General features: G+C 36.1%; 2 protein-coding genes across 2 annotated transcripts; one reads left to right on the forward strand and one right to left on the reverse strand.

The window, feature by feature from the left end:
- Positions 1–6: 6 nt before the first annotated feature.
- Positions 7–15,130, reverse strand: LOC116181844 (transferrin-like; the record flags this gene model as incomplete). The annotated part of the gene is made up of 9 exons (XM_031502272.1): positions 14,987–15,130; positions 5,996–6,104; positions 5,809–5,936; positions 5,620–5,753; positions 5,429–5,573; positions 5,088–5,382; positions 4,632–5,033; positions 4,181–4,581; positions 7–225 (listed from the first exon to the last, which is right to left on the reverse strand). Coding segments are annotated over exons 1-9 (1,918 nt in total), but the record flags the coding sequence as incomplete, so codon positions are not given.
- A 7,023-nt stretch (positions 15,131–22,153) lies between these two features.
- LOC116181845 (interleukin enhancer-binding factor 2 homolog) lies at positions 22,154–23,737 on the forward strand. Its single transcript, XM_031502273.1, has 2 exons — positions 22,154–22,581; positions 22,702–23,737. The coding sequence occupies exons 1-2, from the start codon at positions 22,288–22,290 to the stop codon at positions 23,590–23,592; spliced, it is 1,185 nt and encodes a 394-aa protein (XP_031358133.1). The 5' UTR covers positions 22,154–22,287; the 3' UTR covers positions 23,593–23,737.
- The last annotated feature ends 2,358 nt before the right edge of the window (positions 23,738–26,095 follow it).

The raw sequence follows: 26,095 nt of genomic DNA on the forward strand, positions 1-26,095 counted from the left end.
CAAATAATGTAAATGGTGTGGTAACTGATTTAAAGTTTTTACCAAACAGATTATCCATTTGCAAAAACACATCTAAAGTGTCTTTGATCCACAGAGTGCTGCTATTCATTCTTATCATTGCTTGACCAGGGGGCGCCCAACTCAAATGACAAGGTTCATCGTTATTTTCACATAAGATCGTATAATCCCTTGCATCGATGAATGCATCTCTCTTTTCTTTTATATCTAAAAGTAAATACACATTATTTAAAGAAAACACAACAAAATGTAAAAATGTACTAAAGATAAAGAAATGTCACAATCAAACACTAAACTATCCCTCTTCCCCCTCGGTACTCGCATGCAATCTTTGGTACCAACGCTCCCCGTCAGTACACCCTCGATCCTCGAGATTGTTTATAACTTTGTTTTGCTGTCTGTCTGTCCGTGTGCACGATAACTTTTTGTAGAAATGTCTAATCGCTTTGAAAATTGATACACATGTTCTTCAAGGAATAAGAAGGTCGCTATTGTTTATTGGGTATTAGACTAACGTTACAGCCAAAAAAAGTGTTTCTTTTATAATTGTTGTTACAAAGAACATACTTCTGAATGTCCGGTTTTCTGTGTTAGTAAATATTCCTTAAACCTCAGGCAACTATGAAGATGAATAAATAAAGATTACGCATGCGCAACCCAACTTTTGTATTTACGCACCTCCAATAAAAGTCAAACTAATGCTGAATAAAAAAAATTGTTTTGCACATGCGCAATCCCAAATTTATTATTAACGAGCTTTTAGCGAGTTTATTTGTTAAGATATTTAAATGAAATTTTGTATGTAGGCACCTCGAATAAAAATGCCGACAAAAAATTTGTTTTACAAGCTGCTGCGGTAGAATCAACATTCAACTCTTTAAAGTTTGTTACAAAAACGATGTATGTGTGAAGATCTTGAGGTCGTTCAGTATTCAGTTGTATCAGATTTTTTAACTGTATACTACGCAAGAGCTCTGATTTCCTTCAATAGAAACTGAATTGTTTTAGGAGAACCAAATTTACAAGACTTTCTGTTGTGTGTTCAGTTGAGTCTCATATGAGGATTGAAGAACCAAACTAATTGAAAAAATCTCTTTGATCAACAACTCTTCGCCCAAAGGTAGTAACACCAATACTTACACACATACTTTTTTCTTAACCTACAGGATGTCGATTATTTATTGCAAGCTATTGTGAATAGATGCGTTGGCCAATAGTTGTACAGGATAGCTTATTTTTTGGGCTCTTGGAATCTTTTTAGAGTTAAAATGTCAATGAAATGAGATTCCAATCAAAGTGGAACCTTTATGCTTGTAGAAAAATCCACCCCCTCCCCCCTTCAAGAAAGGCAATCTGAATTCTCTTTCGACCCTCAACAGAATTAAATGAGACGCATTCATTGTTTTGTTTTGACATGCCATAACTGCACATACAAAAATTGACAGCGCCATTTTTGTCATAAAAACAAGTCAACATGAAAAAAACAGTGTTACAAGGGTACCCTGTAGTTAGTGACGTATCATCCATTTTGATGTTATACGTGGTAGTTTTTGAATTTTATCATTGCCACGTACGTTTATGCATTCCATTAAAACAGAAAAACGCAAGTTACGCCACTGCACATTTCTTTGGCGCGAATCTAACAATTCAAATTACTGGAGAAGGGTCATAGTGAGTGCACATGCTTTGCTTTTCTTCTAGCAGAAAAGAGAAAGTAGCGAAGTTTTAACTTTTGGTCTCGCTTTTGGTGGTATGTGTTTTGATTCGCAAATATAGATAAATGTGGCCAGGGTAGTTTTTGTTTGCTGTAGATAGCGCGTACGTAGTTTTCTCATGTACCTAGAAGTTTAATTGTGAATGTCGCTTCAATTTCGTTTATAGACACTGGGAGGAATGATATTATTCTGTTGGGACATCCGGATTAGTTTTTATTATTTGTTTGGTGAAAGTTAAGGATCAATTAGCCCATCTACAGGGTGTTTACATAATTTAGGGTAGCGTGTAAATTTTTACAGGAAACTTTTACACAGGCGTGAGTGGTTTTCATTTAAGATTAATATACAAGGTGTTGATACCGTTTGGGTTCTAGATTTCCTGTAAGTAGCTTTTGCTATGGAACTGCTACATGCATTTTATATTTTAACAATTCGCAAGAAAGGGATTTTAAAATTAATTTACGATGTTGTCGACTTATTGTACGATGGGTCTCGGAGTTTCTGTCTCTATTGCATTTGCCTTTGTATTGCCAAAATCTTTTATAAATTAGTAATTGAAGATGCCTTTGTTGAAAAATAGCATAATGGCTAAACCTCAGGCCTCCTGATGGGTATGGTTGCCACTAATGCAATTTGAGAACTGACTGGGCATGTGAATAAGAATTATTCCTCCAGATTCGGTAGGACGCGATTTAGTGAGTTTCTTGAATGATTTTTCTGAGATCTGGCCCCTTTGTTCAAAAATGTTAGAGGAAAGAAAGCCTCACAATGGCTTTGTTTGAGGTCCATAGATTAAACCTTACAATTGATGCTAATATTTTATTATCCTATTACCCTTATTTGAAAGTTTATTATGACAATATAAAAAACAATGTTATTTTTCCATGATCTTCTATTGTGCATAAATGCCAAATGTGGTTATTTTTCAAGACTCTTGAATATTTATGTTATCGGAATGCTGTTATGTTATGGGTCCCTAGAGCTATTCTCGTGTGATTTAGAGACTGCAACCATGAATTGAATTTGGATTTGATTGTTTTTGTTATGTTATAGAACGTTTCTATTTTTTTAATTTCGCCTTCTCAATTTCTTGCGTTTTATTTATGTTGACCGATCCTATAGTGATAGGATTAGTGAATCAGGTTTTTTACTTGACGATTATGTGCCATGAGTTTTAATAGGTTTTGGTGGGAGTTTTGATTTTACGTTTTGAGTTGCCCAGTTGCTTCTCAACAGTTATTACAACATTTAATTTAATTGTAAATAAATATTAAATAAATTCCTAAAATGGCTTCTTTCTATGTACAGTTTTCAAGAAGGCATTATCAAAATTTTATGATGTTATGATGGCACCAAATGTAAAAAAAACGGTATATTGTTAAACAAAGAATAAAATTTCTTTCCAAAAAGGTGCCACGCCCCTTTCTTAGTTTTAAATTTTCGAGATGGTGCTTATAACTCAGAGCTATGTAATATTGTCATAGAATAAATTGTCGAAAGAAGAATAAAATTCGACATTTTTCAAGTCTTTTTCCCCATCCGTATAATAATAATGTGAATTCCATACATATAGACCGGTCTGTTTTGATCTTTGTATATATGGCAGCTACCTATTATTTTGGTGACAAAACTCTCTAAATTAAATTCCGTTAAACCTTTATAATGAAGCACTACAACCTTGTTTTTAAAATACATTTTGGATTTTTTGTCAGTAAAAGATACAAAATCTTATTTCTCAACCCTTAGTAGATACCTATTAATAATAAAATCATAAACATGATAGGGGAGGGGGGACACATCATAGTGTAGAGGTCGAGGTAAAGGCCAATGTTGGGAAAATACATCTTGAGTCGTAATTGATGTTGCTTGCATTTTTTGTATCTTTCGAATAATCAAGTATTCGATAGAAAAGTGCTGTTTGGTTTTTCATTCATAGGTGGTACCCTGGTAGGTATTTAAACAAAAATATCATGATCCAATTTCTCCTCCGTACAGGCACATTTGTTTTGTTCATTTACGATATTGTAATTGTAAAGAATTCAAAGACCCTAATGCAGTGCAAAGCAAATAAATCACCCTGTATACTTTTTACGGCTCAAACAAAACTTTGGAAGTTCCTTTACGTTGTGAAATAATTTTTGAAAAGTTGAATACATGAACATTGTCATTGGGGTAACCTGTGATGAAATAAATTAATTAAGCGCTAATTATGAACCTTTTAGCGCTGTTGGACTAAAATTTTGTGCCCTAATACGAAATATGCTATGTGTCTCAAAAAGCATTATCACTCGCATTAGCACTGGCAACTTCGCGTAGGCGCAGACTGTTACATACATGAATTTTTCCTTACCCTAAGATTAAGCGCTAATTATACGCCTTATTGAGCCGTTAGAATGAATTCTTGGACCCTAATAAAAAATCGTTTATTTCAAAAACAATTCTCGTACCTTGGAAAAACGTTGAATATGCCTGTTTTGAAACAAATGCAACGTCCCCGTTTTCATGTGTCAAACATCTCATAGCTCCATACTCCTCATCGTATATGCCCGGCTTACACAACACTTGCAGATTGGATGATCCATTTATTGGAAAATTGGGTACACAACTGTCTGAAAAGAATTCGGACATTCCCTGATTAAATGGGCACGTTGTTAAAAGTTGTTTAGAATTTAGAGCGTGTACTACAGAATTCCATGCTACACCATCGTATTTTGGAAAGCACGCTCTCTTGCCGCGTAGACCTTCAAAAGACGTTATACCAGAATTAGCTCTGACTACAGCAACTGTTACGTATTTTTCTTCCTCATTTGCTACAGTTTCATAAAATAAGGTTTTTAGTTTGTAAGACCTAAAAATGGTAAAATTAGAACGATATACGCACAATCAATATATTATTACATTTTGCCTTCGTTCACCATGTCCGCAGAGACTGCAACAACGTCGGCCAAGTTGTCGGCAACACCTTGCATACAGTGGGTTTTATTGTCTGCTTTTAAGCAATCGACATCGGGCTCAATTCCATATACATTGGATACTTCCCGTAACCACGAACATTTTGCATTTTCCAAATTGGTTGTTGTACATATTCGTATCGTGCGAGGGGGATGACAACCAGGAAAGCTGTTGGCGCTCAAAAAGCCCTGTGCTCGTGACAAGTAACTTTCTATAGCTTCTATAGGCTGTACGGCTTTTATTGTTAAATGATATGTTTCTATCAAGTTCAGTAGAGCAGACTGCCATGAATTGTTATCTGAATGGGAAAGTGACGAGATGAACTCTTGAATCTCCTGTGCGCTAGTCCTAAGACAGTGATTAATTATAATCCCATATACATATACTTAGACCATCATTTACCTCTTACTAGCAACTACCGGCCAAGGTTTAACTACCCAAACGCACGGCTTTGTTGTTGAATTTAACGGTATCGTAGTTCCATCCTCGCATAGGTAACTGTACCCTTCAGTACTAGCTAGAGATGATCCTGGTGTTAATCCAAAATGACTGCGAACATCATCCAATCGTGCCCATGTAATATCTCCCACACCATCAGTCAGACATAGTAATGGGCCACTACGACCCCAATATTTATCATCCGTAGAGCACACGCCTGGAGAATTACATAATCCGCAGAGGTTTGGGTATTTGCGTTCTGCAATAACAGTTAAGTTCTGTGTTTGTTTAATTAATGAACTTACTTAGTTGTGAATCTAACGCACGGTCATTTACCCATGGACCAGCCTTACATGCGGATTTGAAGTATTTTGAAGATGAACTTATTCTGTTTTCAGTTAAACTTAATAGTGGGTTGCAAGACTGAGGCACGGTTGATACTTCCAAATACTTAAACGTATGAAATGAAATGTTGACTTCTCATTTCATTACTTACATTAGCAAGGATCTGAGTCCAATCAGCTTCGTATCCATATCCAGGATGACATAATCGTTTATCGCGCAGATCATATCGGGTTTGTATGCGCGCCTCATCATCAACGACAGCAACAACTTCATACTCAAACTCATCTGTAAATGTATAAAAATGTAAGAGTTAATTAACACACATGCACACTTCACTAACCATTTGTGTATCTCATCTCATTTGTGACAAGAACTTCAACTTGTAGATTACTCGCGGTTACTAGATCTTCGGCGCTAAATACTGAGAAATCAGCCTTTCCTTTTGATATCCGTCTTAAACAGTCCAGCCTGAAAAGCAAGATGGATAATACTGGAAATGTGAGGAAACTACAACAGTAGGTAGGTACCTGTCTAATCCTATAACACATTCCACTTTGCTATCCGGGCCATCCAAAACGGGACAAAATTTGGCAGCTTTGCGAAAACTTCCACGCCCATCCACGACACATACTTGATCTGAAAGATATTAAAAGTGTACTCCAATGCTACAAGATAGGTGAGTAGGTAAGTACATATTCTTAAATATATTTCTGTATAGTCTCGAATTATATGATTTTGTAGGTACATGGCACTCTTTGTCCCGATATCATTAGGCCTTTGTAAGTCTAAACTTTTGGTTCTGAGTTCACTGTTGTGCAGCAAAGATCTATAAGGTTGAATAGGTTACTTTTTCTTACGCGCTAATGGAAGTGGGACCTTTATGCTTGTAAAAAAACTCGCCCCTTCCCCGTCCTCCCTTCATGAAAGGCCCCCCTGGTGAATTCGCTTTCGGAATATCAACCCTCAACAGAATCCAATGAGACGCATTCATTTGAGATTGGAGAATAAATAATTCATTGCCGCCATCACATAGTTTAATTGATCATATAGTCTACTATATGAACTCAAATCAAATAGTCTATATAAGAGTGCAAGTATATCAGGTTGTTTTGTACTGCTGTCTGTCTGTTTAGTGTTTGATTGTGACATTTCTTTATTAACGATCCTCGAGAACGTTTATAATTTTGTATTGCTGTCTGTCCGTTCGTGTGCCGATAACTTTGTTTAGAAACGTCCGATCGCTTTGAAAATTAGTACACATGTTTTTAAGAATATAAGAAAGGTCGCTTATTGTTTTTCAGTTACGTATAGACTGACGGGACAAAAAGTTATAGCCCAAAAACTGCCTGAACCTCCAAAAAGGGGAATCTTTTATAATTCTTGTTACAAAGAACATATGAATGCTCGGTTTTCTGTGTCAGAAAATATTCCTTAAACCCCAAGAAACTATGCAGATGCAAAAAATATTGCGCATGCGCATTCCAACTTTTGTGTTGGCGCAATTCAATTTTTCTGTTTGTTAAGATATTTAAATGAAATTTTGTATGTAGGCACCTTGAATAAAAGGAACACTTTAAACAATGCTAATACCGTATCAAAAATGATGCGCAATCCAATTTTAGATTATGTAAATGAAATGTATTGAGGCACCTCGAAAAAAAGTAACACTCATACCTATTCAAAAAATGTGTTTTAAATGTTATGGTAATCTGGTGGGACAGAATCAACCCCTTAAGCTGTGTTGTAAAAATGATGGATGCGGGAAGATCTCGAGCGTCGTTCGGTATTCAGTTGTATCAGGTTTTTATATCTATTTTTTTTTTAAATTTCGTTCAATAATAACGAACTCTAATTTTCACTAAATTTTTAAACAGAATTTTAATCAGCACATAAAACATCAGTTACGCTTTGCCCATTTTTAGTCATGCAATAGTTATCCCATGTTTTTTATAGTATTGTGGTGACTACGGCTGCGCGATGATAGAAATTCACTATCGATTATCGATAATAAAAAAATATTGATATAATATCGATTATCGATATTATCGGATACTGACATTATCGATAATTTTTTATTATCTGTAGTATTCATAGCTGCAGGCAATTCACCGCGAGACATATTCGAGGGAAAATGACTGTGAGCCGCGCTAGACCCAACATACGTTTCGATTGGGTTCTTGAAATCTTTCATAGTTAACACACCCTTAATAGTACCACCAAAAAGGTTGATCTGGTAAAACTGATTCGAAGGAAAAACCATTAAATTCACGAAATGATCTTCTAAATAAGCGAAACAATCTCTATACGAGTTTCAATGACAAAATATAGGTACCTCTAAGGCATAACTTGCATTAGTAGTTGTATTGTAATGTAGGTAATTAACGCGGAATCTAATTTTTTTAATTTGTTAGAATATTTAAATGAAATTTTGTATCTAGGCACTTCGAGTAAAAGTAATGCCAAATCAAAATATTTCTTTTGCGCAGGCGTAATCCAATTTTGTTGTGTTAAGATATTTAAATGAAATTTTATATGTAGGCACCTCGAATGGAGGTAAAACTAATGCCAAATCAAATAAATTTGTTTTGCGCATGCGCAATCCGTTCCGACTAAAAATACGCAAAACAATTATTGCGCATGTCCAGACCCACATTCGTTATTTGTAAACTAATTCTTCTAAAATTGTAGGGTAGGATGATTCTTATAAACTGAAACTGAAGTAGCACGTCAAAAATGGAATGCCCATATGCAACGCTATCTTTCTTATTTGTAGCCGGATTTTTACGATATTAACAGAATTTGCATCTTATACAAATGGGAAATAAATGCAAGTGAAAATGAGCTTTTTGTAAATCGTTTACGATTACTTTTTTTAATTTGTTTTTATTTGTTAAGATATTTATATGAAATTTTGTATGTATAGGTACCTCGAAGAAAAGTAAAACTAATGCTGAATCAAAAAATTTGTTTTGCGCAGGCGCTATTTCAAATCTTTTATTTTTTTTAATATTTAAATGAAATTATCTATGTAGGCACCGCAAATAAAACAAATGCAGATTCAAAAAATTTGTTTTACAAGCTATGCTGATTTGGTGGAATAGAATCAACCTCGTAAAGGTACATTGTAAAAATGACGTGTGTGTGTGAAGATCTCGAGGATCGTTCGGTATTCGGTTGTATCGGATTTTTGGAATAGAATTAAGCGATCTTTCATATGATCCAAACGCATTCAACGCTGAACAAGTCCTAAATCTGAGCCTATATATACTTTTTGGGGTGACAGTAGGAGATTTATAACCTACAACTCGTATCAAAAATTGTCCCGTGTTAATATCGTATTATTTTTTGTGAGCAACTGGACCTAATGTTTCTTTGTTAGTGTCCTGAAGTTGATTTTAAATAGGTATGTAGTTGCTGCATGTTCGTTGGCGTATTAGTAAGTACCTACCCAGTTAGGTACATTTGCTGTCATTGCTCTCTCTTTAGTTGAATCAACTTGAAGGAAACCAGCAAACATATCAACAGAATAGAATGATTGGCACACTTTTGGTGAAAATTTGGGAAAAAAATGATGTACCAGACACTGTGCGTGGCATTCTTGAAAATAATAAAATATTATTTGAAAATGAACAATAAAAAAAAGATATCCCTCAAGTCCTCATCCTATTTTTAAGTTTTAGAAGTCCTTTTCAGACCCATTAATGGGGGGTTATTGTGAACCAGCAGTGGAAACCCAATGTATAAAATATAGGTACCTATGCTCTTTCAACATAAGCGCTTGGAGTGCTTCTGCTGTTTGTATTTATATGTACTATCATGTCAAGACATTTAATAATTCAACAATAAATCTATTCATTCAAAATAAAAATAACGAAGTTGGGGATTATGTATTTCTAGTGTAAGCGGAAGGGATAAAAAATGAAAATCTTTCTTCTAAAATAACCATTTCGAATACCTCACATATTAATTCACCAATAGTTTCTCAGGTCATCATTTAAATCAATTCAACTGGTCGCTACGCTAAAAATACATGACAAGTTTGAAAATTAGCATTTGATTAATAGATAATGAAACATCTTTACATTCTTTACAGAGAAAATAAAACAGTGTGCGCCTAAATGATTAATATTTAAAAATTTTAAGTATGACGTATCCTTGAAAAGTAATATTCACAATTTATTAACCTGGTAACACTTTAAAGATATTGACATTCGCACACATTGTCGCAAAAAAATGGAAAAGACGCTGCCAATTACCTACGTGCGAAGGTGATTGGACTTCCCCGATTTGCAAAAAGAATCATCATATGGTAAATACCGGTGAGAATTTTTCTATTTACCTGCCAGCAGTCGACCGTTTGGTTTTTTTAACCCAAACTATTCTAGTAACTCTTTATATCTATTCGTTTTTATCCATTGTGACCATGGTGATATCTTTGAATATGGAATAGGAGCTCCGAAGATTACCTAGGTATAACCTATTATATAATGTTTCTTTAATTGCCAATTAAGTTATAAATACAAATAATGATTTTTATTCATGGAAAATTTCATTTTTCAATTCAAACATAAACAAGTTAACCGAAATATCTACACGCAAACATGCATTTCGAGGCCCATTTTTACCCTCACCCTCTCTGAATTAGATAACAAAACATTTGTCAGTTTGCACAATAGATTTCTTGATTAATAGGGTAGGCACCTAATAATAGTACCTACAACCTTACGATTTTGCCGTGAAGATGACCTTAGATTAGAAACAGAAACGGCGTGTAACTCATAGCTCGTACATCTGGGTACAATGATGCATTCTCTTCAAGTGCCACGTGTAAATTTACCGGCATGTACCTAATTTGTAATTATCCAAAAATCCAGTTTCTAATAATTGTGACATGACGTGTGTTATCCTGAGTGAGGTAAGAATATAGGGACGTGGGATTCATAAACATTGAATTCACTTACACCGGCAAAAATTTGTGATGATGAACATATCGGATACCTATTAATGTACCCTATTACTGTACAAATTTACGGTTTGGCTTGACTTGATTAAAACGAGCGTGATCATAACAATTAAAAAAGTTTTCGCCCTAAGGCGAGTAACTTCAGCGCATTTTCCATAAATTGATCAATACTTCCCCAAAGGTCATACCTATGTGCGCTGTTTTTCATTACTAGAGGCCTATATGGTTAAAATTTTAAAGAAATATCTTCATAAATAAGGAAGTTGACACTTACTGCGCAGTTGATATTGCGCGTCCTGCGCATGCGCTTATTTATCTGATATTTACAATATGCAATATTTGATTTTACTATAAGCATCTTTGGTTAAAATTTCAAAGGAATATCTCCATAAATAAGAAAGTTGGCATTGCGCAGATGCGCGCATCTGATTTTTACTATATGCGATATACCTATTTGCCTTTACTACAAATATCGGTGATTAAAATTTCAACAAAATATATTAATAAATAAAAAAGTTAACATTGCGCAGCCTGCGCATGCGCAGTTCAATCGTCAAGATTTTCCTTGACTCAGGTGCCAGAGCGATACGCTACCGAATGCAAAAAGAACGAACTAAATATCTTGAAAACTGTAGGAGTAGTTAAGGCCTCGGACAGACGGACGGACAGAGAAAGTGGTTGCAATAGCGCACCCAACTTCGTTGGAAAATGCGCTAAAAATGAGTAAATTTTATCATCGAGAGAGAACTGTGCGAAAAAAATTCCATCTGTCTGCCTGGTCCTCGTCTAATTCAAGAACAAGTTAAAAAAGTAATCGTAAACGATTTACAAAAAGCGCATTTCCACTTGCATTCATTTCCCATTTGTAACGTGCAATTTCCATTAAAATTTCGAAGAATTGGTTCACAAATAATGAATGTGGGTCTGGGCATGCGCAACAATGATTTGCGTGTTTTTAGTCGGATCACTCGGATCGAATGGCGTATGCGCAAAACAAATTTATTTGATTCGGCATTAGTGTTACCTTTATTCGAGGTGCCTCCATATTTCATTTAAGTATCTTCGCAAATAAAGAAAAACGGATTGCGCATGTCCAAACAAATTTTTCGATTCGATATATCTTAACAAAGGAAAATTGGATTGCGCAAATACAAAAGTGGGCAAAGCACAACCGACAGACAGACAGATAGACATCAATACAACATTATAAACGATCTCGGGGATCGTTAATAAATGGCAAAAGTGTAAAATTATGGTACAGGAAAAACAGGTTTTTTACCATAACTTTTTTCCTCGCTTTTTCCTTGCACGATTGTTCAGAAATAATAATCAAAACCATTCGGTTTAGGCGTATGACATATAAAGATAAGTCTACATTTAAGTAACATGAATTAAAAGAAATTACCTAACAAAAACGGGTTAATTCTGTCCCACCAGATCAGCATAGCTTGTAAAACAAATTTTTTTGATTCGGCATTAGTTTTACTCATTGAACTATATACTCGTTACAGAGTATATAGTTCAATGGTTTTACTTTTGAGGTGCCTAACTGCCTAATTACAAAATTTCGTTCAAATCTCTTAACAAATTTAAAAAATTGGGATTGCGCAAATACATATAAGTTGGGTTGCGCATGCATAATGTCGTTTATTTTTGTAAATAGGGATCGAAGGTTCTGAAACACAGAGTATGATTTGTGGAAACAATTTGGAAAAAATTGAAGTTGCTGAGAATGTTTACGACAAATGTAATAAGTTGGTCTTCCGACCATTGGCGGCTGGTCCCAAAGGCACAGAGGCACGTGCCCACTTAATCACCAACATAAACTAATAGATTTCAGCACGTCTTCCACAATGGAGTATTGTCAGTCAAGCCAACTATCTGTAATTAGGGGAGTTCCCCAGGGGTCCATTCTCAGACCACTTTTGTTTTTGATTTATTTTAATGACTTCCCTAATTACATAAACTAGTATGCGGATTGTATTTTATTTACGGACGACTCTGGCGTTAGAATGGTTTATACCAAACCAATATTAAAACTTAATGAAACCAAATCGGAAAACCTGATGCTAACTCTAAGACATCATGCATTTCACAACAATGCTTCTGTAAAATGTTTAGGTGTACATATTGATCCTGTCTTATACTTTGGAGTACATGTCGATTTTATTTGTAAAAAAATTTTTTTGTATATTAAGCTATGGTATCTTAGTCTGGGGAAATTGTCCTGCAGCGCGAAGAGTTTTTGGTCTGCAACGACGTGCAGTACGAATAATAAATGACCTTGGATATAGGGATGATTGCAGAAAGACTTTTATTCATCTAAAAATATTAACCTTACCATCACAATATTTGTTAGATAGTATTATGTACACGAAAGATAATCTTCATCAATTTAAATTGCAAAGTGATATACATCATCATTTCACAAGTTCCCGAACAACATAAAGCAGGCCTTCCACGTGCATTCATTTAATCGAACTTTGAATTAACGCCATGTCTTCGAACTTGGACCAGAATGTTGAAACACCACTTCTATCTCACTTATGTCTTAACTCCAGGAGCGACAACATCCACGCGCGCGCCCAGCATCGCTCCACGCCAAGAATTTAGGATTGGCAAAACTCTTCGCTCCGCACCAAGAACGATGCAAACTTTGCGCGTGGAAGGCCTGCTTTAGGCCAAACTATTGCAGTTTAGCCAGACGCAAAATGGACTAGTGTACGTCTCCCAAAAACTCTTCAATCATCTTCCAACGCAAATAAAAGAGTTGACTAGACTACAACTAATAAAAAAGAAATTAAAAGAAATACTATTAAAAAAAGCATATTACGCTATTGAAGAATTCAACTGTGAAAATATATCTTAGTAGTCTTATATGAAATCTGTCAATTTATTTTATTTTTAGATTTCATTTTATATACACTTACTCGTGCCTTGATGCTTATCAGTTTTGTATATTCGTCCCATCATATGTCGTTTGTTTTTTATTACACCCTTGTGTCACATATATGATAAGTGTAAGCGTAAGCTAAATTATCATTATTACTTTATCTAAATCAAAATGTTAATGTGTAGTGTACGTCCATAGTTCGCATATGTTTTTAGGCTATTTATATTTATTGAAAATTTGTAGTTTATATCTTGAATTTTGCTTTTCTACATTTACGTTATTTACATTGTACGAGTACATTATTGACATGTCAAAGCCACATTTGGTACTTCTGACAATAAATGATTTGATTTGATTTGTTCATTATTCGACAGGTATAACAGCCTATTTTGCCCTCATACATAGCGACTTGTCTTTACTTGTGCTATTAATGTTTGGGGTTCAAATACTATCCAACTACTCTATAAACTATCCAAATAAACACTTTATCCGTAACATATACACTCGAGAATATACTGGATATCTACCGAGATTCCCGCCTCGATCGAAAATATTTTAGCTAAATTAGCCCTTCATTTATTCGCATCAGTTCCGCACATAACAATAGGTATACTCAACTCATCGTTGGACACCCTGTATTGGTTACTGTCTCTGATTAGAAATGATTAATTTTCAGGTTCAGCACATCGTTTGAATGCCAAATTACTGCGGCAATTTCATTAGGGAAGTGGTCACACATTTCGCAATGAACTAGGAAACGATATTAATGTAATGGTATTACGGAACAAAGGTGGCCCAGCATAGATAGGTGTCGCACACGCCCCCAGAATTAGCAAACTGCTAGGACAACAGTAAAACCACAGATTTAAAAACACACCGTTGAGTGATTTAATTACTCAATGAACACACGCAAATCATTTTCGCCGAATAACTCCGCGAAAGGTTATCTTCTTTTCGAAAAATGCTTGATATTATCGAAATGCCTTCTTTGTAAATAGTTTGTAAACGATTTCTAGCGTATTCAATGTGTTGTTTAGCAATAGATTGACAAAATGATTTGCATTACAAATTAATTAATACACTGACGATATTAAATACTTAATTAAGCAATACCAAAGAGTAATTATTATTAGTAAGTATTCTTTGGAAATACTTTAATTGCACTTGTACAAAAAATATGTCCTTATGAGTGAAGTCTTCGTCCGGGGGCCTTGACTAAATAAAATGTTATTCTTATTACCTGACGGTGTTACTTGCGTACTTAGGCAAAGTTGATTACCTCGAAAATTCAGTCTGACTACTGGTCGTAATTAAGTAGGTAGTCTGGCGGGGTTTACCTTTTAGGTCGGATTTCCCCTCCTGGCCGTTAAAGAAATAGATCACCATCACCCTTTGGAATAGGTACCGGAATAGTATAAAAAATTCAGTAGGTAATCGAAATGTTACGACAGCTAAGATCATTTAAACATGTGGATTTTAGTGCGTGAAAGTGTTGACATTTCTGAATAAGTTTATGAGCTATTTTGCCTGCCGAATTAACTACAGTATAGTATTGCTATAGGCCCTTAGTAGCCCTCTGAAGAAAGTGCGTAACTTAATTATTAGTTTTAAAATGTATTTAATAACTTTCGTATCGAGAAAAAAAGAAAAAGGCGGACTTACATTTTGTTCGACATTCAACAGTTGATAAACAGACGAGAGTTGCGATAACACACGCGATTGGGAACTTATTGTATAAAATGTACATTGCACTTGTTTGTCTTGTGGTCTTCACAACACTGCGCGTTACGCCGATTACCAAAATCCTTAATCTCTCTCCTAGCAAATCATCTGCTTAAAGCGATATTTGGGGCATCCTCAAGGACGCGCAAGTAAACATTACGCCTCTTTTTTTGGGACTTTCCGGATGGTTTATATGCCGTAGTTTTGTACAAATAAGTACATTTCTTATTTTCTCGTTTATTAATTTAATTTATTTAAACGATTAAATTGTAAAAGGTAAATTATCCAAAATACCTACCAGGAATTAGATATACAAGCGCAGCTGTATAAATTTACGATATTTTCATAGGTACATGTAAATAATAAATTTAATTAATTACGTAACTTTTCGTTAAGTTTTTAAATAAGTAATTTATGTTATCCTTGGTTGGCACCTTTTGAGAATCATAAAAATTGTAATTTTGAAAATTCCGTTATATTCGCGTTATATCCGTGCGTCCAAAGATATAAACACAGAATTTTATTTTATTTTTTTCCAAAAAACTAACGGCTATCTATGCCTTTTTTTGCTGCGCCCTTTCTGATTTTGCAAATCCGTTGCCACAAATCCTGCTCTAACATGGTGCACCCCTGCAAAAGGAGTGTGAAAAGTGAAAACAAATTTTCATCTCGACAAAATTTGGTGTCTTGAGCTCTTGACAACAATAACGAATGTGAAATTAGTTTTCGGTGGAACATGCAACACACAATACAGCAGACATTCGTCTTCGCTTACGTTTCGTCTGAAAGGAATCTATCTTGCAGTTTATTGAACTACGTTCATTTTTAGCGCATTTTTGCAAAAATTTTTTTTTGTAAAAAGTAGCTTTTAATCTCACTTTGGCTGGCTGGCTGGCTGGCTGGCTGGCTGGCTGGCTGGCTGGCAGCAAATGTGGGCGCGTAGAAGAACTCTTGTAGAAAGGCAACGGGTGTACGTGTATCTACAGGGCCGTGAAATTTTTCAACCTTAGGGACATGGCTACATGATGTGGGGTTGGCGACATCTGGGCGTCATCCTCGAGCGTAGTATACTAACGTGAAGGTTTTTCAGTTTTTTTCCTATCTTCTACTACAGTTTTGGTCCGATTCTTTTGAAATTGGTGTCGTCGGAAAGATGTTGTAAACGCGCACAACTCCTGCGTGGCGGAATTTTGTTTTTTTGTCATAGGGGCGAAATTAACGACCTTTTGCGAGGCGGCGCGCGCGTCTTCGAGAAGTAGTCAGGCGCCTTTTACCTTCCGTTGCGAACTCACGCGGTTTAACGTTTCGTGAATCTCGAATCGCTGTCTCTCTTTCTCGTGTCGCCAATAGAAGTGAATTGCGAGTGAACGGGACGTCGGAAGGGGGTACCGTCAAAGGAAATGTGGTAGCCCCCGACACGATCTTCCTGATGGTGGAGTCAAATCTTCAAACGCGAATTGCGAGTGAACGGGACGTCGGAAGTGGGTACCGTAAAAGGGAATGTGGTAGCCCGCGACACGATCTCACTGATGGTGGAGTCAAATCTTCAATCGCGAATTGCGGGTGAACGGGACGGCGGAAGGGGGTACCGTCAAAGGAAATGTGGTAGCCCCCGACACGATCTTCCTGATGGTGGAGTCAAATCTTCAAACGCGAATTGCGGGTGAACGGGACGTCGGAAAGGGGTACCGTCAAAGGAAATGTGGTAGCCCCCGACACGATTTTCCTGATGGTGGAGTCAAATCTTCAAACGCGAATTGCTGGTGAACGGGACGTCGGAAGGAGGTACCGTCAAAGGGAATGTGGTAGCCCCCGACACGATCTTCCTGATGGTGAAGTCAAATCTTCAAACGCGAATTGCGGGTGAACGGGACGTCGGAAGTGGGTACCGTAAAAGGGAATGTGGTAGCCCGCGACACGATCTCACTGATGGGGGAGTCAAATCTTCAATCGCGAATTGCGGGTGAACGGGACGTCGGAAGGGGGTACCGTCAAAGGAAATGTGGTAGCCCCCGACACGATCTTCCTGATGGTGGAGTCAAATCTTCAAACGCGAATTGCGGGTGAACGGGACGTCGGAAGTGGGTACCGTAAAAGGGAATGTGGTAGCCCGCGACACGATCTCACTGATGGTGGTGTCAAATCTTCAATCGCGAATTGCGGGCGAACGGGACGTCGGAAGGGGGTAACGTCAAAGGAAATGTGGTAGCCCCCGACCCGATCTTCCTGATGGTGGAGTCAAATCTTCAAACGCGAATTGCGGGTGAACCGAACGTCGGAAGTGGGTACCGTCAAAGGGAATGTGGTAGCCCCCGACACGATCTGCCTGATGGTGGAGTCAAATCTTTAAAAGCGAATTGCGGGTGCACGAGGAAAGTGGGAAGCGGTTAGTGAATGTAGTAGCCTTCGACAAGATCTGTTATTGACGGTTGAATCGAAAGTGGCTAATAGAATACTGATCTGCCACACAAAAATGCGCTGAAGTCCCTTCGATCTCAAACGAGGACTTTGATAATTTTTTCAGTTACTGGGTTACTTAAATAATAATAAAAACATACTTATCCGATACTTTGTAAATGTGTTATTTACTATTTGTTTACTACTATGCGATCAAAAATGAGTTGCTTTCGAGTCACCTTTGAAATTTTTGTTTACATGGGAAATGAATTTCCAAAGGCGACTCGACAGCAACTCATTTTTGATCGCCCGTTATATCGTATACCTAGAGACTGTTACGACAGGCTACCATTATCTTAGATTGCTCAAATGTTGAATTCTCAGAATGTAAACAAAATATCTTGACCTGGATGCTTTCAAATCAAAAAATGAAAGATTACAAAAAAAACACAGTGGCTATCTTTGTTTGGTTAATCGAAGTTTGGCGCAGAAGGAACGTAGCTACGGAATCGATTAAATTCAATATGATTTCGCAAAAGGAAAAACAGCAATTTAACAAATTCTGAACGGAATTAAGAAAACAGATTCCTTGTTGTGTATTTAAATGGAGGTATACGCCATTAAAACTAAAACCATATCGAGATACCTCTTCCCATCAGGTTGGCCTTTTCTCTTCCATTTTCCAGTTTTATCAATAGACGTAAACCACGGTCACCTTATTATGAGCGGTCCGGCGTTCTTTGGTGCCCAATTATGAATTATCATCCACAAGTGCAATGCGTCGTACGTCACGTCATACGTGTTGATTCGGTGTGCGGTAAATTCGCCCCGGAAGACTCGCCCCGGTAAATTCGCCTTCGAAAATTCGCCCCCGGAATATTCGCCCCCAAGTAAATTCGCCCCCGGAATATTCGCCCCAAGTAAATTCGCCCCCAACAAATTCGTCCTCGGAATATTCGCCCCGACAAATTCGCCCCCGTAGCATTCGCCCCATAACATCTATTAACACTCGGCAGTAATAGATTGGTTTAAATTAATTAAATAAATATTTGCAAAAATTACGATATTTGGAACTCAATACGGCAAAACTGACAACTCGAAATTGTTCATATTCAATCGTCTCTCACCCGTTAAAGGCTGATACAACGGTTCAACGTCAACCGTATGTTTACAATACATTTTACAACAAATTGCGTTTACAAAGGAGTCTAATTACTCAGCCATTTATGGATATATTGAAATGTTTTTGGCATCAATGTATAAACAGAGGATGATTCTTTCTTTAGACTTACATTTGAAAATTGGTCCAGATTTGATGTAAATTTGTGTTGAAAAACACCAACATTGATGAAGTTTGCTGAAGTATCAAATCATAATTAAAATAATCTAAAAAAAAATCTAACTCGAAACATCCCATTTCTTTAAAATATAAAAAAAAAGTTTGCTTATATATTTATTAGTTAAGTAGCAATTAGTCTGCTACGGTACTCTTGTACTCGTTCCAAATTCAGCCCGTCGGATCAGCCTTAAATTTGAGAATTTTTGTAAAAAATGTGCAAATACCATAAAAGTTTTAAAATGTCCAAAGTATCCACTTGAGATCAAAAAATGTTGAACGTTGACCATTTACCAAAAATTTAGATCTTAAAAAGACAATGAATTTAGTATATACTTTGTGTCCTACTATTATGTATACAAATGACAATACAGACACGTTTTTATTACTGATGCCATAAGAGTTCCTTTTTTGCTGTTGTCAGTTTGATTTTCAGATTTTTGTATTACGAAAGGTGAAATATTGTGTTTGATTTACAATAAAATGAACTCTTCGTCTATTAGGATTGTAATATTTAAAATCTTAGAAAATCGTGCACAAAATTCTTTTTTTTAAGTAGATCTAACTACCTAATTAAAAAATAATATAAAAGTTACCAGCACCACATGAAACCGATCTTCAATACTCAAAACTATTTTTTCACACGAGTTTATAACAAACTCAAAATCAACACAGTTATTACAAAAAAAATTAAAATTAAACAAAATTCATTTTATGAACTGCTGGCTCTGTTACCTCCGAGGATTAATAAATCTTATGGGGCGAATCCTACGGGAGCGGAATCGCCGGGGGCGAATCTTCCAGGAGCAAATTTGTCGGGGACGAACTTGCCGGGGGCGAATTTTCCGGGGCGAATCTTACGGAGGCGGATAGTCCGGGGGCGAATTTACTTGGGGGCGAGTTTTCTTGGGGGCGAATTTTCCGGGGTGAATTTTCTGGGGCGAATCTTACGGAGGCGAATAGTCCGGGGGCGAATTTACTTGGGGGCGAATATTCCGGGGGCGAATTTTCAGGGGCGAATCATCCTACAATCGTTGATTCATAAGTAGGTACTAGCGCTCAGGGCATGGTCACCTGTATGGCGATGTTCTGTTATTACGAAGTTATTCTGTCCATAGGTACAGATATGTATAAAAATGTTCGATTAACTAAATTAACTTGATGAAGCCTAGCAGTTTCTTTTGGGTAACACAAATAATTGCGTTCCGCTTTAGAAAATACTACTGAAATATCCTATGACTGTCTGGTGCCCATCCTGCATTTGGGCGTCCATTCCAACATTGCTAGCGTCCGTATCTAATACGAAGTCCCCAGTACCCTGAAGTGGGATCATATGAGTTCAAAAATTGTTCATATTATTTTGAGCTTTTCTACGGTACCTTTTGTTCCAATAGTTAGTTCACAAATCAATTTTGAAACGTGATTTTACGTCAACTTGACAAACGAGCTCAAAAATTATAATGCGATCAATATTTATGAGCTTTTTAACGGCACCCTTTTCAATTTTTGAGCTCTCATTGTCATTTCGCAAATAAATTAAATTTATAATCGATCTGCCAACTTCACGTCAATTTGAGAAGTACGAGCTCAAAAATTGTAAATCGATCGATATTTATGCGTTTATTTTTTCCTTTCAACGGCGTCAACGCACCATTCTCAATGTTTGACCTACACTGTAAACATGCACTGCCAACTTCACAAATATGAGGTAAAAAAATTAAATAGATTACCAATAGATACTCTAGCGCACATTCCAGAAATCTCGATAGACATCGAGGCGCCATGAAAGATTACTGTCGACGCAAAAGTGTATGTACTCGAGTTTCTAATGTTCAATGTTTTATCATTAAATATAATGTATAGTCCAGTCATTTAAGGCAAAAAATAGGTATAATCTCGGAATGAGAGATAATAAGCTATAAACTTGTATAAACGTTTATTTTGGCATTCTAAAAGTTGTCTCAAAAGTCTCATAAAATCTCGTGTCCGCGTTTTAAGATATTGAAGGTCAAAGGTCACAAAAATTTGTTTTTTCCAAATATCTCGTTTGCTATGGTTGTCTATTTACACTCCCGATTTCCTGCATCCATCGCGTGAACCACAACCATTTCTGTCGTGCAAAGTATTCAGTGTTCAGTAATTTATCTGGAGCTGGTGGTAATATTGTCGTTATTGGTTCCAAAATCTTGTTTCACAGCAAGAATACTTCAAGCTCAAGGCATAGAATGGGAGGAAGCTAAAGGCTCGGACACTACTGTTTTAAAGTGTAAATAGCATTTATTTTTTCTCTTTCATTACTCCTATTACTTATATCTCTTGTATATCTCTGTTGTTCATTTGCACGTTTTAATATAATTTATATATATATATTTTTGGTTTATTTTGCGCAATTTAATCGAATTTAATTATCTTTCAATGCACTTTTACAAATTTTGTATGTTTATAATATTAATTTATACTATTTTAGTTACATTATTTTAATTTCACTCTTGTAATTGTAATTGTATTGTTGCTCTATCATTGGAATGTTTTCTGTTTGAGCAATAAAGTATTATTATTGCGAGTCCATTTGACAGAACTCGCGGAAGAATTCTTGCGACACTTTTCATGCCAGTCTAAACAGGCAAATGTGCAGCTCTCTCGCAAATTTTCCATTTCGTTTCGATATTTTGGTGAGTAAACGTGCGAGTTTTATTATATTGTGGCACGTAAATGAGTATCCTGCTTTTTAATTTTGTAGGTAATAACATAACAGTTCCTCAAGGTCTACCGCTGACATACGAATAAAATTTTTAAATTGTTGGGATTGATTTTCCGATTTTCAGCTCATAAATTAATTTATTGTAGGCCCCATACTTTTCTCTTCTTGAAATCCATTCTCTCACCTAACACTTCTTTTGTGTTTCACATTATTGCATAAAACTACAGCCGCGGCAACACAAAGATGTCCTATTGGTGCCATAACGTGAGATAAGTTCTCGAAAACAGCTGCTAGGCATCATCATGGTGTATATGGTATCAACTGACAGCATTTGCGGAAGCTAAAAGCGCTGCTAGTGTAAACAGCTTTGTGAGAACTTGCGTCAGCAATGGCTCACCCAACTTGCCCGACAGTTTATCGCGACACTTATTGCTCACAGTGTAAATACATGTGGAAGTTTCTCGCACGAGATTGTCGCAAGTAACTTGCTAGTCTAGAAGTTAACTCGAGATAGGAAAAAATGGAACACAATAATTTATAGCTTGGTTTATAGTAAGTACGCGGCTTGTGATAAATCTCTTAAACTGTGAATGTAGACCCGAGAGTCACTTTTCACACACCTTGTTTATAGTTGTGCCTTAAAGTTGGTATGAAATATACACTGAAGTTATATGCGATTATTTTTATCGATCGCGTTGTTTTCATGAATACCTTGAGCGCGTATCATTTTTGCCGGCGCGGTTATTAAAAAGTGAATTGTGTTAGCGATAATCTGCTACTAATTATTCAAGGTAAAGTAGTTTTTAAATGGTTCGCGGCGGAATGAGAGGCAGAGGAGGAATGGGTCGTGGAATTGGTAGAGGTCCTTTCAAACCAAAAATTTTCCTACCTCGTCATCCATTCGATTTGACGCTTTGCGAAAGCACTTTCCCTCGAGTAAAGCCAATACCTGATGAAACGGCGTTTACTCAAGCGCTGCTCAAGAGAAATGCAGATCTTTCCCCAACACCTGCAGAACAAACTGCAATTTTGAACTTGGTAACTAAGATACAGTCTGTATTGGATAATTTGGTAGTTGCTCCCGGAGGATTTGATGCATGTGTGAGTATTACTTATTATAGTTTGTCATGTTTGGGATTATTATAGTTGTTTGTCTTTTAAATTTGGGATTTAGAATACACTACACAAAATGTATTCAATTAATACAGAAAATTTTTGCAGCAATTGGAAGAAGTTCGACAAGTTGGGTCGTTTAAGAAAGGCACAATGGTAACAGGACATAATGTTGCCGATATTGTTGTTATTCTAAAAACGTTACCAACACGTGAAGCAGTGGAAGCTTTAGGAAATAAGGTTAAAGAAGATCTTAAAAACTTAATGAAAAGCGAGGTTGTACCAAAAGGTGAAGCACTAACCCATGAAATTAATGAGCGGGGCTTCGAGATAAGTAACAGCTTTGCCTGTGTGCGAGTCTTGGTAACTACAGTACATCACAACCTACGCAAATTAGATCCCGAAATACACCTCGATCAAAAAATTATGCTAAGCCACTTAGCCGCCATACGTCATAGTCGATGGTTTGAAGAAAATGCTCATCATTCGTCCATTAAAGTTCTGATCCGTCTCCTTAGAGATTTAAGAAGTCGGTTTGATGGATTTGAAGCTTTAACTCCGTGGATGCTGGATTTATTGGCTCACTTCGCTATTATGAACAATCCAAGTCGTCAAGCTTTGCCAATCAATCAAGCATTTCGCAGAGTTTTCCAATTATTGGCGGCGGGATTATTTTTGCCTGGATCAGCTGGTATTACAGATCCTTGTGAAGGTGGCAGTATTCGTATTCACACCGCAATGACTCTAGAACAGCAGGACATTTGCTGTTTAACTGCACAAACCTTACTGCGTGTGCTTTCGCATGGTGGCTATAAGCATATTTTAGGTCTAGAAGAGAATGCCTCAATTGCGAAAGAGATGTCTGTTTGGGATGGTGTTGTAGTCTCACCTTTAGATAAAGCATACGATAAGACACCAGAGAAGAAAGACGGCGAAGAAGAAGATGAAGATATGGAAGCAGAAGGAGACGAAAGTATGGAAACCACAGAAAACTGTTGATTTAATATGATAGACATTGCTATTGTGTGAGTATTAGGTTAATCAAGTCGCCTCGATTTCGTTTTTATTAATTTGCTTTTTTATATGTGTCTGTACGTGATGTGATGTCAAAAACTTGTAATGAATAAAATTAATTTTATCAGAATATTGTCATTTAATAAATAGTATTGTCTTCAAATTTCTTGTGTTATCTCAAATTTTTATCTGTAGTTACCGACTAGTTCAAAAAATTAGTTTAACCTGGAAATAATTTTAGTTTAAGTAATTTTTGAAAACATAAATCTGAGCAATTTACTTGTTGCCTATGATAATATGCGAAATATGCCCTACCTTCATTATCTTCTTCTTGACTTCTCTTCAACTCTGAATTGCAGCTATGTGTATAGTGCCAGATTAAGGTACGCCCAACAGGGCCGCTGCCCAGGACACCCACTTTAGGGGATCCCAAACCTTACGCTGTGTGTTCAACTGAGAAAAGTAAAAATACTTTGAGCTTTGAATTAATAGCAAGTAAGCTCATGGTTTTTGAATGGAATATCCTATATATTTTGTAGGAAAATAGAATTGTAGAATTTGAATTTTTTATTGAGTGTAAAATAAAAAAAATTTGTATGAACTACTCTTTCAATTGTGAAGCAATATTGTAGTTAATGGAATCACACTTTCACTATTAGTACAGTCCTCTGGATTATTAAAAATCACGATCGCAAGCATTTGTTTTAAAAAATGTATAAAAGATATAAACACTTCATGATGTTATACATCTATTGTTGCATACATAACGAAAAATTTTGGTATTTTTATTACTCTTCATAATTTTGATTTTCCCTGCCGTTTTGTGTTTATTTCTTTCTGACAATCAAAAAATTAGGAAGGTCGGTCATTTATTTTATTTAAGATTTACTCTTCATCTATCTTCAATCGGGTTTATTTCCGTGCTGACGTCTGCAATTCCTTGAGATGCTTATAACAACTAGAAGATTTAATTTGGAAAACTTCACTGTCTACCGAGTACCGCTTATGCAAAAAAATTGTTTAGTGTCATTTTTACAGTGTCCACGAATAAAACTAAAAGTTTATGTGGCGGTAGAAAAATATTCCACAAACTACGAGGTGAAAAAGCACATGAACACCCGTGCGTTAAGCTTCGGGGTGATTACATAGGACTATCATTATTTCAAAGCAGGACACATCAAGAACTCTTGTAAGTTCGAAATTCATACAGAAAATTTACCGTGTATGTATAGCAACAACCAATGTTAAAGTTTAAAAAAAATTCAACTAAGGAATGAAAATAATACAAGTGACAACTTTTTCTTACTAACTTGACGCTCCCTTGACGAAAATATTAATTAATCTATAACGGGTAGGTAGACTTGGCGCTGCGTAAACGGCCAATTCGCTTAGGGTAAAACACAAAATAAGAGCCTAAGAATCTTCCACGGCCAGTAGTTCGTTCTGGGTAAAATAATCTTAACTTTGTTGAACTTATCAAGGGTTGGGCGCCGCTCAATTTCTACCAGCATGCACATGAGAAGATATGGGGGATTAAGAAGAGTAAAAATCAAATTCAAGTACCAAAATCAATGCTGTATGAAATTGTTCTAAAAAATGAAAACGTTACTCCTGAATATTACATTCTATTGACGTACAATATTTTTACAGAGTGGCCCAACAAGAAGTATACAGAGGGCTTTTAGGGTATTATCCATTGGTTAAAATTTTTATCATTCTCGTTCAGTGGTTCTCGTGCTAGCTCCCCTACTAATATGAATACTATAAGATACACGTGTATAATAATTGGTCTTTCAAGCACTTGCCCGCTTCGCGTCGTGCCATTAAACTTGTTGCGCGTGCTTAAAAGACTTGATTATACACTTGTATCTTCATATACTATTAATCCAATTACCTAAACTAAAATAAACTATATAAATTGTGCAGATTTACTTTATAAATATTTTTTTTACTAAAGCCAGTATTCACGTTCTTAGTATTGTGTGACTTCTGCAAATGTATATTTTTTTGTTACAAGTATGCAGTCAATATACATTATTATTATTATTATTATAGTAAATTCCAAGATTATAATTTATACACGATTTAAATAATTTTATCAAAAAAATAAATCGCTACATTTAATGACTTTTTATATCTCTCTTTCCAATAAGACCTCTAGTTAGAATTAATATTTGGGCTTAAAAATTACTAAAAAGTTTCGACCTTTATTTCAAATTTCAGTGACCACTGTCTGTTGCCTATCCTATATCCCCAGCACTCTTAATTATTAAAAACAACAATTGAAAAGTTCAATAAATTAAACAAACATAGCAAACGAGCTCCTGGGTATGGCTTGGCATTGGCATTACGTATTATATGGCTAAAGCTATCCTCATTTTGGATTTCATGCCAGTCGGTACATAACTAACGGAGATGTCAAAAGGGCCTTCTTTATTTTGTGGCCTACATTACTAATTCACGAACTCGGATCTGATTTGATAAAGAA

The sequence above is a fragment of the Photinus pyralis genome, unplaced genomic scaffold (genome assembly GCF_008802855.1).
Source record: "Photinus pyralis isolate 1611_PpyrPB1 unplaced genomic scaffold, Ppyr1.3 Ppyr1.4_unclustered_Scaffold25, whole genome shotgun sequence".
Taxonomy (NCBI): Eukaryota; Metazoa; Arthropoda; class Insecta; order Coleoptera; family Lampyridae; genus Photinus; species Photinus pyralis.